Source organism: Myxine glutinosa, chromosome 5 (assembly GCF_964187855.1).
Source record: "Myxine glutinosa chromosome 5, kmMyxGlut1.1, whole genome shotgun sequence".
Taxonomy (NCBI): domain Eukaryota; kingdom Metazoa; phylum Chordata; class Myxini; order Myxiniformes; family Myxinidae; genus Myxine; species Myxine glutinosa.
In genome coordinates, this window is record NC_136265.1 from 629,511 (window position 1) to 647,166 (window position 17,656).

The 17,656-nt window shown below is 44.8% G+C and overlaps 1 protein-coding gene across 2 annotated transcripts in view; it reads right to left on the reverse strand.

The window, feature by feature from the left end:
• The window catches only part of PEX14 (peroxisomal biogenesis factor 14), a 90,742-nt gene that overhangs the window by 19,324 nt on the left and 53,762 nt on the right, over window positions 1–17,656 (reverse strand). For both annotated transcript variants that reach the window (XM_068117974.2, XM_068117976.2), the window contains exons 6-7: window positions 16,286–16,343; window positions 3,937–4,007 (exon numbers count right to left, since the gene is read on the reverse strand). In XM_068117974.2, the coding sequence (XP_067974075.1) occupies window positions 3,937–4,007; window positions 16,286–16,343 (129 nt within the window). The remainder of the gene's footprint in view (window positions 1–3,936; window positions 4,008–16,285; window positions 16,344–17,656) is intronic.

Below are 17,656 nucleotides of genomic sequence, written 5' to 3' on the forward strand. Positions count from 1 at the left end.
GGAGGGGATGGAGGGGGAACAAACACCAGAAACGGATTTGACCAGACGCCACCAGGATTTGGAAGAGGGAGACAGATAAGAGAGTTCGGTCTTGAGAACGGAGAGATATTGTTTCCTGGCTCTCCTGAGGGTGGACACACACTTGTTTCGGGCTTTGTGAAAGGAAATGAGATTTCCTTCCGTTGGATTTGCTTTCCAGGAGACGAAGGCAAGTTGTTTCTGGGCAACAGCCTCACCACAAGATTCCGTGTACCATGGACGGGAGGAAGGGTATGACAACTGAAGACGAGATGGGATAAATCTGTGCATGAGAGAGAGCAATTTACTTTGGAAGAATTCCCAGGATGAGTTGATGTCAGAGGTGGTAGAGATGGGAGACCAGTCCAGATGATTGATGGCTGCTTGAAGACCGTGCCAGTTGGCCTGAGTGAAATGCCAGACTCGTCGACGCTGAGCAGGCTCCCTGAGGATGGTCAGAGAGATGTCCACTTTAACAAGGACATGATCAGATGATCCGATCGGAGCAGAAGAAGAGCAGCAGACATTTTCAGGGAAGTTAGTCATAACCAAGTCCAGAAGAGAAGATGTTCCGTTGACTGAGATCCGGGTCGGGAAATTGACAGATTGTGTCAGTCCCAGTGAGTCGCAGAAGTCCTTTGCTGAGGAGCCATGGCTGGTGAGAGAGGTACCCACACCCAGCCAACTGGCATGATGACAGTTGAAATCACCACATATGAGGAAGAGAGAGTTGGGATGAGTAGATAGAAGTTGGTCCATATCATCAGACAGCGAGATGTAGATGGAGTCATCACTGTTTGGTGGACGGTACAACACACATATGAACAAGAGGTGGGAGCGAAGGGGAAGCCGTAGCCAGAGGTATTCCTGGGGGTGAGGTGGAGAGAGTGCAGTGCAGGGCGAGTGAGGAAGAGAGTTTTTGATAAAGATAGCAACCCCGCCTCCAGGACGAGGCTCAGGTCTATCATACCGGAGGAGGGAGTAGCCCGGGAGAGATACTATGGAATCAGAGACATCATAAAGGAGGAAAGTTTCTGTTAAGCAGATCACGTCTGGTTTGACAGAAGCAACCTGTATGGAGGGATCAGTTAAGTTTGAACGAAGGCCCCGGATGTTTGAGGTCCATACCGTTAATGAAGAGGAAGGGGGAGCATCAGATACAGAACAGGGGGGAGGAGGGGTAGGGTAAGATGTGGAAGAGGTGGAAGAGGTAGGGAGAGCTGTTGAAGGTGTGTCAGAGATTTCAGAATAGCTCGGAGAAAGGGAAGGATGGGGCGGACAAAAGGTTTGATGGTGATTGGGTGAGCCACAATGAGGTGTTATTTGAGGAGGGGGAAGAGCGAGGCAGAAGGTTGGGGGAGATGGAGGTGAGAGTTTGAAGGGGGAAGAAGCGGGGAGGACGCTTTGAGGAGGGGGAGTGAGAGGGGGGAAATTTAGAAGCAATGAGGGTGGGGAGATTTGAAGGGGAGGGGTGAGGGGGGAGTTTGGGAGGGAAGGGACAAGGGGAGGGATTTGAAAGGGATGGGATATGGGGGAGATTTGGAGGGGAGGGGTGAGGCAGGAGTCTAGGAGGGGAGGGGCGAGGGGGCGTCTTGGCGGGGAGGGGTGAGGGGGTAGTTTAGGAGGGAGGGGGCAAGGGGGGAGATTTGAAAGGGATGGGTGATGGGGAAGATTTGGAGGGGAGGGGTGATGGGGAAGATTTGGAGGGGAGGGGTGATGGGGAAGATTTGGAGGGGAGGGGTTATGGGGAAGATTTGGAGGGGAGGGGTGAGATTGGATTTTTGAAAGTGTACGATTTATGGGAAACGAACATTTATTGCAAAATGAGTTTCTTGTGACCTTCGAGTTAAAAATACGTTTAAGGACGCTGGATGGAGGATGGAGTGCAGGAGAGTTTAGGGAATGTAGAAAAAAGGCACTATAGGAGATGGATATTTTTTTTGGGATGAATTGATTTGGTGAGCAAGTCGAAAGCAGCCTTTTAAAGAAGAAGAAGAAAAAGGTGTTATAAAATATGACGGAATACATAACTTCAGGGGAAAGTGTAAACATTGAAGGTTAATGAGTGAAAACTATCTGGGGAAATGGGGGAGAAACACGTGGTCGAAGAACGAACGAACGAATAAGAATGAATAAACGAATGAGAATAGAGAAGGAAATGTTTTTTTTTTTTTTTTTTTTTTTTTTTTTGAGTTGAGATTTACACAAGGAAGTAGGCTATGGGTGAAAAGCCTGGGAATACAGAGAACGAAAGTTATTGGATCACAAACGACGGACCACTGAGAGAAAAACAAAGCCTCAAGGTTGTACAGTGCACACTGTACAAGGCCTTGCTCGCGACACGGCAAACAGACGATCAATTTATGAAAGATAAACACCGAGAAACAACCAAAGTTGCACACAATAACTTCACACACCGAAAGATAAATACAGTTTCGACAAAATACAATTGTGAACAGACTTAACTTCGAAAAACGTGGAGACCGTGTGGAGCTTCGAAAATCCCTGCCGCCGTCTCCAATATCTCAATTGGAGACGGCGGCAGCGACCAATATCTTTGGTCGCTCAAGGACCTTAGACTGGGCCACACAAACACCTACATTGGAAGGTTTAATGTTTTCGTTCAATCTGATTGTCGGTCCTCAAGGTCTGTGTCATACAGCAACACACAGATAACATTGCTGTTGAATAATTTCAGTTTTGTTTTCTAGTTGATGACTTCACATTTACAGTGCTCGACTTTTCAATGGCACTGCTTGCTTTTCCAATTCCTATTTTAATGTTTAGAAAACTGTCTCTGCGTGTTTGCAAGCTGCTGCCAAAGTATGGAAAACTTTGTCACGTTGTTCACTTCTTCATTTTCAAGGTTGATCTGTTCTGGTGAGATATGTTATTGTTCCTCAACTCGTTAATTTGGAGTCCGATCTTCCTCACTGTTTGTCCCAAGCCAGTTGTCTTGGCTTGCATTTCCTGAACGTTGTCATTTAAAAGACAAATACAATCACCAAGTTCAGATCTCCCAGTTTTCCATCGGTCTACCAAATTCCCAATGTGAGGCTTCTGTATACCGCACAACAAAATCAATTAATCGTAAAAATTTCACATCAGATGCATCCCTGTCTGACACCTGAAGAACACCAAAAGGATCCTTTGGTTCTCGGCCATCTTGAACATAGCACTGCATGTTTTGGTACAGAGATCTGAAGATGATGTTCATTTTTTTGGGAAAGCCATAGATCTGCAGCGTCTTCCACATTGAGTCACGCTCAACACTATCAAATTCGTTTTGAAAGTTTATGAAATTGAAGCTCACCAGAGTTTGCCATTCGTTACTTTACAGATGGAAAAATTCCCAATTTCACATTCGTACATCAGTGCAACTGATGGAAAAATAAATGTCACATTTATTTTGGTTTAACAAAGCATGTCATATGTTTGCTAGTGTTGGGCTAGTGTTGGGCTATTTAGTCCTGGTGTTGGGCTAGCGGCTAGGGTGCCGGCTTAGGATCCTAGGATCCTGGGTTCGAATCCCGGTCGATCGCTGAATTAATGCCAGGGGGGTTGACTCAGCCTGTCATCCTTCCGAGGTCGGCTAATTGAGTACCAGTTCACTGGTAATTCCCTGTTTGTCATTAAAGGCGGCAAAAAGGGTTGGCGTCAGGAAGGGCATCCGGCTGTAAAACATTGCTTCAAAAAGGGGACCGGAAAACAACAACAACCACGGTTCCCGAAAAAGGCCAACCCCCGCTTTGCGGGGAAAAATGGCCTCTAAAGGTGGTTATAAAGCATGTCATATGTTTGCAGCCCATCCTGCACAGAAAAACTTGGCTGCCATTTTATTACAATGCTGGGAGAAAAAAAAGCGGGAAGGAACACTTCAACTTTGATACTTTTTAGTGAGAAGAGAGAAAGTCTTACCAGTCGTTGAATCTGAGCTTGTGTTGCCATTGTGCGAGCAAAATCATCGACGGCACTTTGTAAATGGCTCACTGTTAAGGAAGAAAATGCATTCAAAAAGATCAAACTTGCGCTGAGCACAATAATTCAATTTACAAACGACATTCACATTTGTTTTTCTTGTTCCCCTTGGTCAGCAAAATAAATTCAGTCTGTGCAACAGAGCTGGACAAATCCGAAAGAGAACATGAAGTTCAATACGGCTGGTGAAGGTGGAGGTCACTCGGCTCACCAAGAAGGCACCGGTGTATGGGGGCGGCACTGGCGGGCAACATACAAGAACAGCTTTACAATGCTCACGCTATTGATGACGCCCATAATAAAACAGCACAAACATGCACCATTGGCATCTCACAAACCCGAGCGGGGTGGAGTCCGCCAATTAGCAATGCCATTACCTTCTCAAGTAGATCACAGCGACAAAGAGAGACCCTCACCATTCCACAACACCATTCCTCAAAAAATAGCTAAGGTATTTGTGAAAACACCAAACAAAAGTGATGTACCAAAATTAGAGTGCACAGGAGATGAGCAAGTAATTGTGGAATGTCAAGAAAAGAACACGACAGGATGATAAAATAACCACAATCGAGTGCACCGACTATGGGCTCTGTAATGGACCGACAGTAGGAGGAGATGGGGGTCCTGAACACCAACCAAAAGACATTCGCTGACGCTTATTCTCACTCACTACATTCGTTTGCTGTTGGTCGGCACATTCAAGACACCCCATTCTCCTACTACTTGTGGTGGAAGGGAAAATTGGGGGAAGGGGAATTAGGGAGAGGAGGGAGCAGAAGGAGAGGGAGAAATGGGGGAAGGGGGAATTGTGGGGGGGATGGGGACTGCATTTGATTGTACTCACTAAGTGGACCAATTAATATTTCTTTATGTTTTATTTTAGGGAATAATTTAATTTTCTTATAACACTCATCACCATCAAGTATATGAACTAACAATATGTTGGAACTTGGTTCTTGGTACAAGCATCTGTTGAGTAGAGATGAAATGATAGACCTCTCTTAATGTCCTTGTTTGAGCACCTCCTGAGCCACATATCATTTTAAGATTGCAGCAAATTATTTTCTCATTGATTTCTTGGCAACCATCAAAATGTTCTGTCCATTCAAGGATGTTTACACCTCTGGGAGGAGCCTCTAACTTATTTGTACATAAATGTATTCGCTTATTTGTTTTCGTTTCTTTTCTTTTGGTTATTTATTCAACAACACTTATTTGATATTTTTCACATTCGTTATGCTTTCCATTTTACAACCAAGCCTGCGTTTTGCTCCACTCTTTGGTTTGGTTATTGCTTGGTTCTATCATTTATATATCAGTAAAAAAAGGTGGTGGTAGCCCGTCAACCCCCCCCCCCCCACCCCCCATCTTCCCTCCTTTAAAAAAAAATCTTATCACTTATGTTTATCTTAACTCTTATATTTATCTTAGCACTTACAGTCATGTGAAAAGGTAAGTACACCCCATGTACAGTTTTGACTTTTTCAACATATTTCAACATACAGCTATTTGATCTTCATTTCAACAATAGTGATAGATAAAGGTGATATAATAAAACAAATATCATGAAACATTTACATTTTGTAGTCCATTGTATTATTTAAATAAACATAAATGCAAATTTCACATGTGGAAAAAGTAAGTACACCCTTGGCTCTAATAGGTGGTATTGCCCCCTTTGGCAGAAACGTCCTCAAGTAGGTGTTTCTTATAACTGTCTACCAGTCTCTGACATCGACTGGGAGAAATTGTTGCCCACTCCTCCATGCAGAATTCTTTCAGTTGTGCGATGTTTAAGGGGTTTCTTGCATGCACAGCTCGTTTCAAATCCCCCCACAACATCTCGATGGGATTTAGATCCGGGCTTTGACTTGGCCATTCCAGAACCCTCCATTTCTTTCTTTTCAGCCATTCCTTGGTGGATTTACTGGTATGTTTAGGGTCATTGTCATGTTGCAAGGTCCACCTTCGGTTGAGCTTCAACTTTCCGACAGATGGCCTCACATTATCCTCAAGCAACCTCTGGTACAATGAAGAATTCATCGTGGATTCTATGATGGTGAGCTGCCCAGGCCCTGATGCAGCAAAGCTGCCCCCAACCATAATATTTCCACCACAATGCTTGACAGTTGGTATCAGGTTATTGTGGTCAAATGCTGTCTTTGGTTTTCGCCAAACATGTCTTCTGGTACTGTGGCCAAATAGCTCTACCTTTGACTCATCTGTCCAGAGCACATTGTTCCAGAAGTGCTGGTCTTTGCCGAGGTGTTTATTGGCAAACTTTAGTCTTGCCCTGACGTTCTTTCTGGACAGCAAAGGTTTCCTCCTGGCACACCTCCCATGTAGATCAAATTTGTGCAGCCTCTTTCTAATGGTAGACTCGTGCACTTTGACATCAACAGTGGCAAGAGCTACCTGCAGGTCCCGTGATGACATTCTGGGGTTCTTAGAGACTTCTTTAAGCATCTTGCGGTCTGCTCTCGGGCTGAACTTGCTGGGGAGGCCTGACCTGAGCAAGTTGGCAGTTGTTTGGAATCTTCTCCACTTGTAGATGATCTTCAGGACAGTCGAATGATTGATTTCAAATTGTTTGGAGATCTTTTAAAATCCCTTCTCAGACTCGTAGGCATCGATAACCTTCTTTCTGAAGGCCTCAGAGAGCTCTTTTGATCGAGGCATGGTGACGCCGCACACTTCATCAACAAAGAGCAAACCAAACTAAATGTCTGAGGTTTAAATAAGACAGGTTCCTCCAAGATCCTCTCCAACGATGTTCTCATCATTTGCACCTGAGCTGGTGCACCTGATTCTAATTTTAGGTATTTGAAGTAGTGATAACTGTAGGGGTGTACTGACTTTTTCCACATGTGAAATTTGCATTTATGTTTATTTAAATTATACAATGAACTACAAAATGTAAACACAACAACAACATGCATTTTAAGGCCATTTTCCCTGCTAGAGCGGGGGTTAGCCTTGCGGTCCCCATGACAATCTTCTCCATTTTGCCATATTTTCTACATCTCTCCTTGTTAACCCCCTTGCCCGCATTTCTTCTTCCACCATCTTTAGCCAAGTCTTTCTCGGTCTTCCCCGTCCTCTACTTCCTTCTACATTCCTTTCCATCACTCTTCTCAACAAGTCACTTTCATCCTTCCTCAACACATGACCAAACCATCTCAACCTGTTCCTCTTCACAGCATCAATCACAGGCTCTATTCCCATCATCTTTTGCAATTCATCATTTGTCTTCCTCTCTCTCAACGATACTCCGCACATCCACCAAACCATTCGCATTTCCACCCTTTCCAGCCTTCGTTGCTGCTCTACGGTTATTACCCATGTCTCGCTCCCATAAATCATAACACTTCTCACACATGCAGCATACACCTTTCCCTTCAGCTTCAACAACACTCCCCTCCTCAACAGCGTGCCACTCAGTTCCCAAAACTTCTTCCATGCACATCTCACTCCAGCAACCGTTGCCGAGTCTGATCCACCTTCTCCATTCAGCATGTCTCCGAGGCAGCAAAATGTTTTCACACCTTCCAGCTTCATGCCGTCTCCAAGATCCAACTCAACATTTCCTCCACCTGCAGCCCCCTCTGTGCACACCTTACATTTGAATGTAGCTGCCACACTGGTTAATGACCCTCTCAGACCACTACATTTTTGATGAACCCACTCAGCGCACATTGTACATTGAATGGAATTCAGTCCGACACCCTTCCGGCACACAGCACATGGCCACTTCCCAGTTCTTTCCACCTCACCACATGCTTTACCACTTGCCATCACCTTCGTCCTTCCGATATTCACCTTCAGACCTTTAGTCTCCATACATTCCTTCCACTTGTTCATCTTTTCCTTCAGTCCATCCACACTTTCCGCAATCAACACCAGATCATCTGCACACAACAACTCCCACGGTAAACCCTCCTTTACATTCTGAGCCAGCACCTCCATCACAGCTACAAATAGTAGTGGACTTTGTACCGACCCCTGATGCACTCCCACCTTCACCTCAAACTCACCACTGTTCCCGTCCTTTGTCCTTACAGCTGTGCGTGCTCTTTTGTACATTGCCATCACTACTCTGATCAACCATTCCTCCACTCCTAACTTCCTCAATGCCCATGTCAATACTTCGCGTGGAACCCTATCGAATGCTTTCTCCAAATCAACAAACCCAAGAAACAACTTCTTCCTCTTCTCCATGTACTTCTCCTGCAACTGCCTCACAATAAAGAGCATGTCTGTCGTTCCTCTTCCTGGCATAAATCCAAACTGCATTTCGTCGATCTTCACCTTCTTCCTTATCCTCCTCTCCAACACCCTTTCAAATGCCTTCATTCCATGCTCCAATAACTTTATTGCTCGGTGCGAGCCACACTCCAGAGGGTCACCTTTCCCCTTGTATAGAGGGACGAGGGTACTCAGTTCCCAATCCACTGGAATGCGGCCTTCTTTCACAACCACATTACAAATCTCTGTCATTCTTTTCACACCCCAACTTCCTGCTGCCTTCAACATACAGTCACATGAAAAAGTAAGTACACCCCATGTAAAGTTTTGACTTTTTCAACATATTTCAACATACAGCTATTTGATCTTCATTTCAACAATATTGATAGATAAAGGTTGAACTCTCAAAACTGTCTCCTTCCTCCAAATCCTGCTGGCGTCTGGTCAAATCCATTTCTGGTGTTTGTTCCCCCTCCATCCCCTCCCTTACCTCAAATGGATACACAGTTGACGCTGCACATGACAAAGCCGAATGCCTCAACTCTGTGTTTGCCTCAAAATCTTGTGTCCCAAACCCATCTCTCTCTGTTCCCACCGTTCCCAGTCGAACCCAACTGCTCCTGGACTCTGTGTCCTTCTCTCCTGAGAAGGTGGAGAAGTTTTTGTCAAACCTCGACTCTAATTCTGCAACTGGACCAGACGGCATCAGCCCACGGGTCCTAACATCGTGCTCTGCCGCTCTATATCACCCTCTCTCTGTTCTCTTCACCCTCTCTTTTGCTCAAGGTCATCTGCCAGCATCTTGGAGATCAGCAAACATTACCGCTTTACACAAAAAAGGTGCAAAAACAGATCCTTGCAACTACAGACCCATCAGCCTGCTCCCAATTATCAGCAAAGTCATGGAATCCATCATTGCTTCGGATATCAAATCCTTCCTCTTCTCCAATGGCTTGATCTCTGATCATCAATTTGGTTTCAGACCTGGTCATTCTACTCTGGACATGTTGCTTCTGCTGTCTCAACAATGGATGGAGGTCCTCAATGCCAAACAGGAAATCAGAGCTGTCTCCCTTGACATATCACGTGCCTTCGATACAGTCTGGCACACAGCTCTGCTCACCAAACTCTCCTCCTATGGTATCCATGGAAATCTCCACTCATGGCTTGCGGACTTCCTCTCTGGTCGTATGCAACGTGTGGCCCTGAATGGATTTCTCTCATCTCCCCTTCCTGTTCTGGCTGGAGTTCCCCAAGGTAGTGTTCTGGGCCCTGTGCTATTTCTGGTCTTCATCAATGATCTCTCTGACTCTCTGGGAAATCCTCTCTGTCTCTTTGCTGATTACTCCACTATCTGCCGCTCCATTCCACATCCCTAAGATCGGCAGTCTGCAGCCTCCTCACTCTCTGCAGACCTGGACAAAATCACAGACTGGTCAAGCAAGTGGAACATGTCTTTCAATCCTGACAAATCTCACACTCTTACGATGTCTCTCTGAAAAGACCGACTGGAAAACCCTCCCATCTCCTTTCTCAACAATCCTCTCCAAGAAGTTCTGTCGCTCAAGCTTTTGGGTCTCACTATCTGCCATGATCTTTCTTGGGAAAACCACATTTCCAAGCTGGCCTCCAAAGTCAGTGGCCGACTGGGCATCCTCCGTCGTGCGAAGTCCTTCCTTGGCACATCTGAGATCCTCACCACATACAAGGCTTTCATCGGCAGCTCAATGGAATACTGTTCACACCTCTGGGCCGGTGCTCCTGCCTCACACCGAGCTCGGCTTCACGCTGTTGAAACCAAAGCTTTCAGACTGATTGGAATCTCCTGCGATGAAGCTAACTCCGAGGGCCTTTCACTCACTCACCGCAGGCAGGTTGGTGGTCTTTCTGTCTTCTACAGACTCCTCTCCGGCCTTGCTCCCCCAGCTCTCTCTGTGCTCTGTCCCCCTAATATTCCTAGAGGTCACACAAGATCTGCCAGCAACCCTCTTATGGTTAAACTGCCAAAATCTAGGCTCTCTGCTCACCTTCACTCCTTCATTCCCCTTTTCTCCCGCCTCTGGAACAAACTCCCCCACTCCCTTCAATCCCACTCCTCCCTCCAGGTCTTTAAAACAGCTGTTTACCACCATCTCTTATCTTCCCCCATCCAAAACCTTGATCTTTTCTACCCCTGCTAATTTTCACCTCAGATACACTTTTTTTAAATTTTTTTATTCCAACTTCTTTCCTGGAAGTACTTGCAGTGTTGATATGTTTGAAACCTCTACCACCTCCCCCTAAGCCCTCCCCCTCCCACATTTCTCTCGGTGTCTTGCTCTCAAATGTTGTGTTTGTGCCCTTCCCCCTCTCTCCCCATCTTGTGTTCCGCTCCCCTTATTTTGTGTTATATGTGTCGGTTGACTTTTTGTGCGATTCATGTTAGCTCTTTCACAAGCCTCGATCCTGTATACAATAAAAAAAAAGAATAAAAAAAAAAGGTGACATAATATACCAAAATAACAAATATCATGAAACATTTACATTTTGTAGTGCATTGTATAATTTAAATAAACATCAATGCAAATTTCACATGTGGAAAAAGTAAGTACACCCCTACATTTATCACCACTTCAAATACCTAAAATTAGAATCAGGTGCACCAGCTCAGGTGCAAATGATTAGAACATTGTTGGAGAGGATCTTGGAGGAACCTGTCTTATTTAAACCTCAGACATTTAGTTTGGTTTGCTCTTTGTTGTTTAAGTGTGCTGCGTCACCATGCCTAGATCAAAAGAGCTCTCTGAGGCCTTCAGAAAGAAGGTTATAGATGCCTACGAGTCTGGGAAGGGATTTAAAAAGATCTCCAACTAATTTGAAATCAATCATTCGACTGTCCGGAAGATCATCTACAAGTGGAGAAGATTCCAAACAACTGCCAACTTGTTCAGGCCAGGCCGCCCAGCAAGTTCATCCCGAGAGCAGACCGCAAGATGCTGAAAGAAGTCTCGAAGAACCCCAGAATGTCATCACGGGACCTACAGGTAGCTCTTGCCACTGTTGAGGTCAAAGTGCACGAGCCTACTATTAGAAAGAGGCTGCACAAATTTGATCTACATGGGAGGTGTGCCAGGAGGAAACCTTTGCTGTCCAGAAAGAACATCAGGGCAAGACTAAAGTTTGCCAATGAACACCAAGGCAAACAATGTGCTCTGGACAGATGAGTCAAAGGTAGAGCTATTTGGCCACAGTACCAGAAGACATGTTTGGCGAAAACCAAAGACAGCATTTGACCACAAGAACCTGATACCAACTGTAAAGCATGGTGGTGGAAATATTATGGTTTGGGGCAGCTTTGCTGCATCAGGGCCTGGGCAGCTCACCATCATAGAATCCACGATGAATTCTTCATTGTACCAGAGGGTGCTTGAGGATAATGTGAGGCCATCTGTCGGAGAGTTGAAGCTCAACTGAAGGTGGACCTTGAAACATGACAATGACCTTAAACATACCAGTAAATCCACGAAGGAATGGCTGAAAAGAAAGAAATGGAGGGTTCTGGAATGGCCAAGTCAAAGCCCGGATCTAAATCCCATCGAGATGTTATAGGGGAATTTGAAACGAGCTGTGCATGCAAGAAACCCCTCAAACATCGCACAGCTGAAATAATTCTGCATGGAGGAGTGGGCAAAAATTTCTCCCAGTCGATGTCAGAGACTGGTAGACAGTTATAAGAAACGCCTACTTGAGGTTGTTTCTGCCAAAGGGGGCAATACCACTTGTGAGAGCCAAGGGTGTACTTACTTTTTCCACAGAAGGAAATGGCATCTCTGTTAATTTTTTGTTGAATAAATTATTGCAAAGTCAATTTTCCATTGTTTTTTGTTCAATTACATCACCTTCATCTGCAGATACTGTTCATATGAAGATCAAATATTGATATGTCCACATATGTTAAAAAGATTTTTAAAAACTTTTAATGGGGTGTACTTACTTTTTCCACATGTGAAATTTGCATTTATGTTTATTTAAATTATACAATGGACAACAAAATGTAAATGTTTCATGATATTTGTTTTATTATATCACCTTTATCTATCAATATTGTTGAAATGAAGATCAAATAGCTGTATGTTGAAATATGTTGTAAAAGTCAAAACTTTACACGGGGTGTACTTACTTTTTCACGTGACTGTATATTTGATTATTTGATTTTTATTTTACATTGTATTTTGATTTTATTTTATTACTGGCCAGGGACACCAGTAGCGATCTTTTTAGATTCTGATTCTATTTTTTGTGTCGACTTTTGGAACATCATTGTCTGTTCTGTGTTCTACGAGCCTTGATGATGCATAAAAATAAAAAATCCAGTATTCTTTCATTATGCATCTCTTTATTAATTTTAATTGTTTATTAATAAAGTAGTGCCACGAGTGCGTAAGATCGCCGTCCATGTCGCGACTGTTATTGATACGGGTCCCAGCGAAGTGTTGCTATGTTGCTAAAGTCAAAACCTTCCATGGGGTGTACTTACTTTTTCACGTGACTATCTCCCACAACTCCCGTCAGCCCTCCCGCTTTTCTACTCTTAATTGCTTTTATCGCTTCCTCAGCTTCCTTCTCAGTTATCTTCTCTGCCGGTCCTAAAAGTGGGTTACTCTCTATGTTTGCATCCCATTCATTCTCTGTATTCAACAGCATTTCCATATATCTCTTCCATCTTCCTTTAATTCCATCTGGGTCCACAACGATTTGTCCCACTTCATCCTTCAAGCAACTCACCCCATCACATCACACCTCTCTTTCGCTATCTGCTTTGCAATCCTGAATACCGCTCTCTGACCCTCTTCCGAATCCAAGCGTTCTCCGAACATTTTCCTACATGCCTCCTGCGCCTTTGCTACCTCTTTCTTTGCAGCCTTCTTGGCTGCCTTATAACTTTCATGCTCTGCTTTTTCTGCTCCCGTACCCTTCGCCTTCTGCCACTCCTTGAACTTCTTCCTCTTCTCGACAATCCTCTTTCCAACTTCATCATCCCACCACCATGTTTCCGAGTGCCTCGGTGGTCCTTTCGTCCATCCACATACCTCACCAACGGCTCCCAACAGACTATCTTTCATTGACTTCCAACCACTTTCAAGCTCAACCACATCATCCTCGACCATACTCAGCTTCTCTTTTAATGCCTCCTTCACCGTCACCTCTTTCAACCTCCACACCTTCATTCTCGGTTGGTACTTCACCCGCCGAACTCTCCTCGCACCTTTCCCCCTTATGTCGCAGACAACCAAGTGGTGCTGTGAAACAGCCTCCTCCCCCGGGATCACCTTTGTGTTCCGGAGGTGCCCCCTATCTCGCCTACGCACCATAAGGTAGTCAACAGTTGTCGTCGACCCACCTGACGTGTACGTAACAAGCTTATTATTCTCTTTCTAGAACTGAGTATTACAAATCAACAAATCAGCTCCATCAGCAAACTCCAAAATCCTTTCACCTTATCCATTTCTCACACCATATCCGTTACCACAATGAACTCCCTCAACTCCGTCCATAATCCTTCCCACATGTCCATTTAGGTCTCCTCCTACCACAACAACTTCCTCATATTTCACGTTTTCCATCAGCCTCTCTATCGCACACCAGAACTTGTCCTCTTCATCGCTCCAACCAACCTGCGGAGCATATCACGAGATGACGTTCACCAAGAGCTTTCCAATCATCAACCTTTCACTCACTCTAGTCACACTCACCACACTGTCTACAAACTCCTCAAAAAACAGGACACCAACACCATTCACACCCTCCGGGCACCCTTGCCACACAAACTTGTATTTCTGTCCCTGCCTACCCTTCACCATTCTCACACCACTTCCCTTCCATCTCGTCTCTTGCACACAACATATGTCCACTCTTCTTCTGACCAATACTTCCACCACTTCTCCTGATCTCCCTGTCATTGTCTCTACATTCCATGTCCCAAACCTTGGAAACCGATCTCCACTTCGGGCTGTGCCCTGCCCATATGTAGTTGTAATTGTCATGGTTCTCTTTTTGAGGCAATGTTTTTTATGGCCGGATGCCCTTCCTGACGCCAACCCTCTTAGTCGCCTGCCACGACACGCAGGGATACGGTGTACCTATTCTAAACCAGGGTACACACCGGGATGATATTGTAAGAATATACAGATGGAAAAGTCATTTTGAGAAAGGTTATACATGGACTCATGAACTCTTTAAAATTGTTGATGTAATGAATACAATTCCTTGGATTTACAAATTATATGATTTAAAAGGAGAGATTTTATTTCGGTTCATTTTATTCACAGGAATTACAAAAGACACAGGTAAGCAGATAATACCCTTGAAAGCAATAGGTTGACACTTCACAATCCACGACTATACAGGGATGGGAAGATTAAAGTTGTTGTTTGGGGGTTAAGAATATCGAAATATACCTTATTCCTAGACTAAAATCCTCCTCATTCCTGAGAAGCTCTTCTTTGAGACTGCTCTCAAGAAACTCTTCATAATTATTTTGGAGTCTGAGAGTTGTTCTTAAAAATGGTTTCCTCTTTTCACCTTGTGTTGAGCAACCAAGTCTAATAGTTAGTGGTGTTGATTTCTTAAAGGAGTTATTTAGAGCTGTTTTAAATTATATATCACATTGTTCCACAGCCTCCTGAATAGATTAAGGTTTATAAACAAACATTTAAAACTTCATAATTGTTCGGGGTTTCTCCATATTATAACAGTGCTCAATTTATAAGGTAATATTTATAGATGCTTCTTTGCTAAAAATAAAATTTTATTGGTGATTTAGCCATTTAATCTCTGCTCAACAAACATACTTGTACAAAGAACCAAGTTCCAACATATTGTTTGTTAATATACTTGATGGTGATGATTGTTAAAAGAAAATTAAACTATTCCCTCAAATAAAACATAAACAAATATTCATTGGTGCACTTAGTGAGTATAATCAAACTCAGTCCCTCTCCCCAGTTCCCCTTTCACCCCATTTCTCCCTCTCCCTAATTCCCCTTCCCCCAATTTTCCCTTCCACCACAAGTAGTAGGAGAATGGGGTGTCTTGAATGCGCTAACCGACAGCAAACGAACGAAGTGAGTGAGAATGAGCATCAGCGAATGTCTGTTGGTTGGTGCTTCAGGACCCCCATTCTCCTACTACTACCCACTAAGGCACTAAGGCACTAAAGCACTTCGGTTCCAAGGGGAAAAAAACAAACCCATCACTGACAAATTCGTGTCGGAAAACAACCTCATAAAACAAGAAGAAAAATACATAAAATGTCATAGCCCCGGTAGTAATTTTGCTTTACGGAGTTAAAGCCGTCAGTCGGCCATCTTTGGTCGGATTACAAAACCAAATCTTCTGCATATGTATACTCTCATGTATTGTTTTTGTGCCAAGTTTGAACAAAATTGGTCGATGCATGTCCGAGAAATTGTTGCGAATGCGCGCACGCATGAGACCTAATACATGAGCCCCTGTTTGGGACAAAGTCCAATTGGGGCCAATAACCAGTATGCATTTGGTGTGAAAAAAGATAGTGACACTCCTTGGTGACTTATCCACAAAACAGCACAAAGTCGCATTGACGAGGAAGACGTATCTTGAACATCGTCACAATCACCTCGTGACAACACACAAAACAGCACAAAGTCACATTGAGGAAGACGTATCATGAACATCGTCACAATCACCTCGTGACTACCCACAAAACAGCACAAAGTCAAACAGATGAGGAAGACATATTGTGAACATCGTCACAATCACCACGTGACTACCCACAAAACGGGACAAAACAGCACCCACAAAAGTGGTTGGGTTTGTAAGGATAGAAGCAATGATTTTTTTATTTCCTCAATCATTTCATTTAACCCACAAAATAATTAAAATTATGCAGTTTGTCGTTGAATAAACAAGAATGGAAATTTCTGAGAGAACAAACACAAATTGCAAATTTCAATGAAATGTCACTTCGGCAATAAACACGGGCCCATTTATAAACACAGTAAATGGAGGCCAAGCTGGATCTTACCTGTGCTATTGATATTGTCCATCGTGCCTTCGACACGTCCAAACCATGTCTGACAAATCTGCAAACAAGCAACTAACTGATGCATGTGTGAGACAGAGTGCACCAGGCACGACGAGCTACAAAAAGTCACTTTGAAGGGGGATGCAGGATGTTTTGTGGGTGCGGAGGATCCTTGCATCTAATGGAAAATAATGTCTGCACATACGTGCTCCGTTTTGACCCACGTTGCACCCACATGCTCCGTTTTGACCCATGTTGCACCCACGTGCTCTGTTTTGACCCATGTTGCACCCACGTGCTCCGTTTTGACCCATGTTGCACCCACGTGCTCTGTTTTGACCCTGTTGCACCCACATGCTCCGTTTTGATCGTTGCACCCACGCGCTCCGTCTTGACCCATGTTGCACCCATGCGCTCCGTTTTGACCCTGTTGCACCCACGTGCTCCGTTTTGACCCATGTTGCACCCACGTGCTCCGTTTTGACACATGTTGCACCACGCACTCCGTTTTGACACATGTTGCACCCACGTGCTCCGTTTTGACCCATGTTGCACCCTCGTGCTCCGTTTTGACCCATGTTGCACCCACGTGCTCCGTTTTGACTCATGTTGCACCCACGTGCTCCGTTTTGACTCATGTTGCACCCACGTGCTCCGTTTTGACCCATGTTGCACCCACCTGCTCAGTTTTGACCCATGTTGCACCCACCTGCTCCGTTTTGACCCATGTTGCACCCACCTGCTCCGTTTTGACCCATGTTGCACCCACCTGCTCCGTTTTGACCCATGTTGCATCCACCTGCTCCGTTTTGACCCATGTTGCACCCACGTGCTCCGTTTTGACCCAGGTTGCACCCACCTGCTCAGTTTTGACCCATGTTGCACCCACCTGCTCAGTTTTGACCCATGTTGCACCCTCCTGCTCCCTTTTGACCCATGTTGCACACACGTGCTCCGTTTTGACCCATGTTGCACCCACGTGCTCCGTTTTGACCCATGTTGCACAAACGTGCTCCGTTTTGACCCTGTTGCACCCACGTGCTCCGTTTTGACCCATGTTGCACCCACCTGCTCAGTTTTGACCCATGTTGCACCCACCTGCTCCGTTTTGACCCATGTTGCACCCACCTGCTCCGTTTTGACCCATGTTGCACCCACCTGCTCCGTTTTGACCCATGTTGCATCCACCTGCTCCGTTTTGACCCATGTTGCACCCACGTGCTCCGTTTTTACCCAGGTTGCACCCACCTGCTCAGTTTTGACCCATGTTGCACCCACCTGCTCAGTTTTGACCCATGTTGCACCCTCCTGCTCCCTTTTGACCCATGTTGTACCCTTGTACTCCGTTTTGACCCATGTTGTACCCACGTG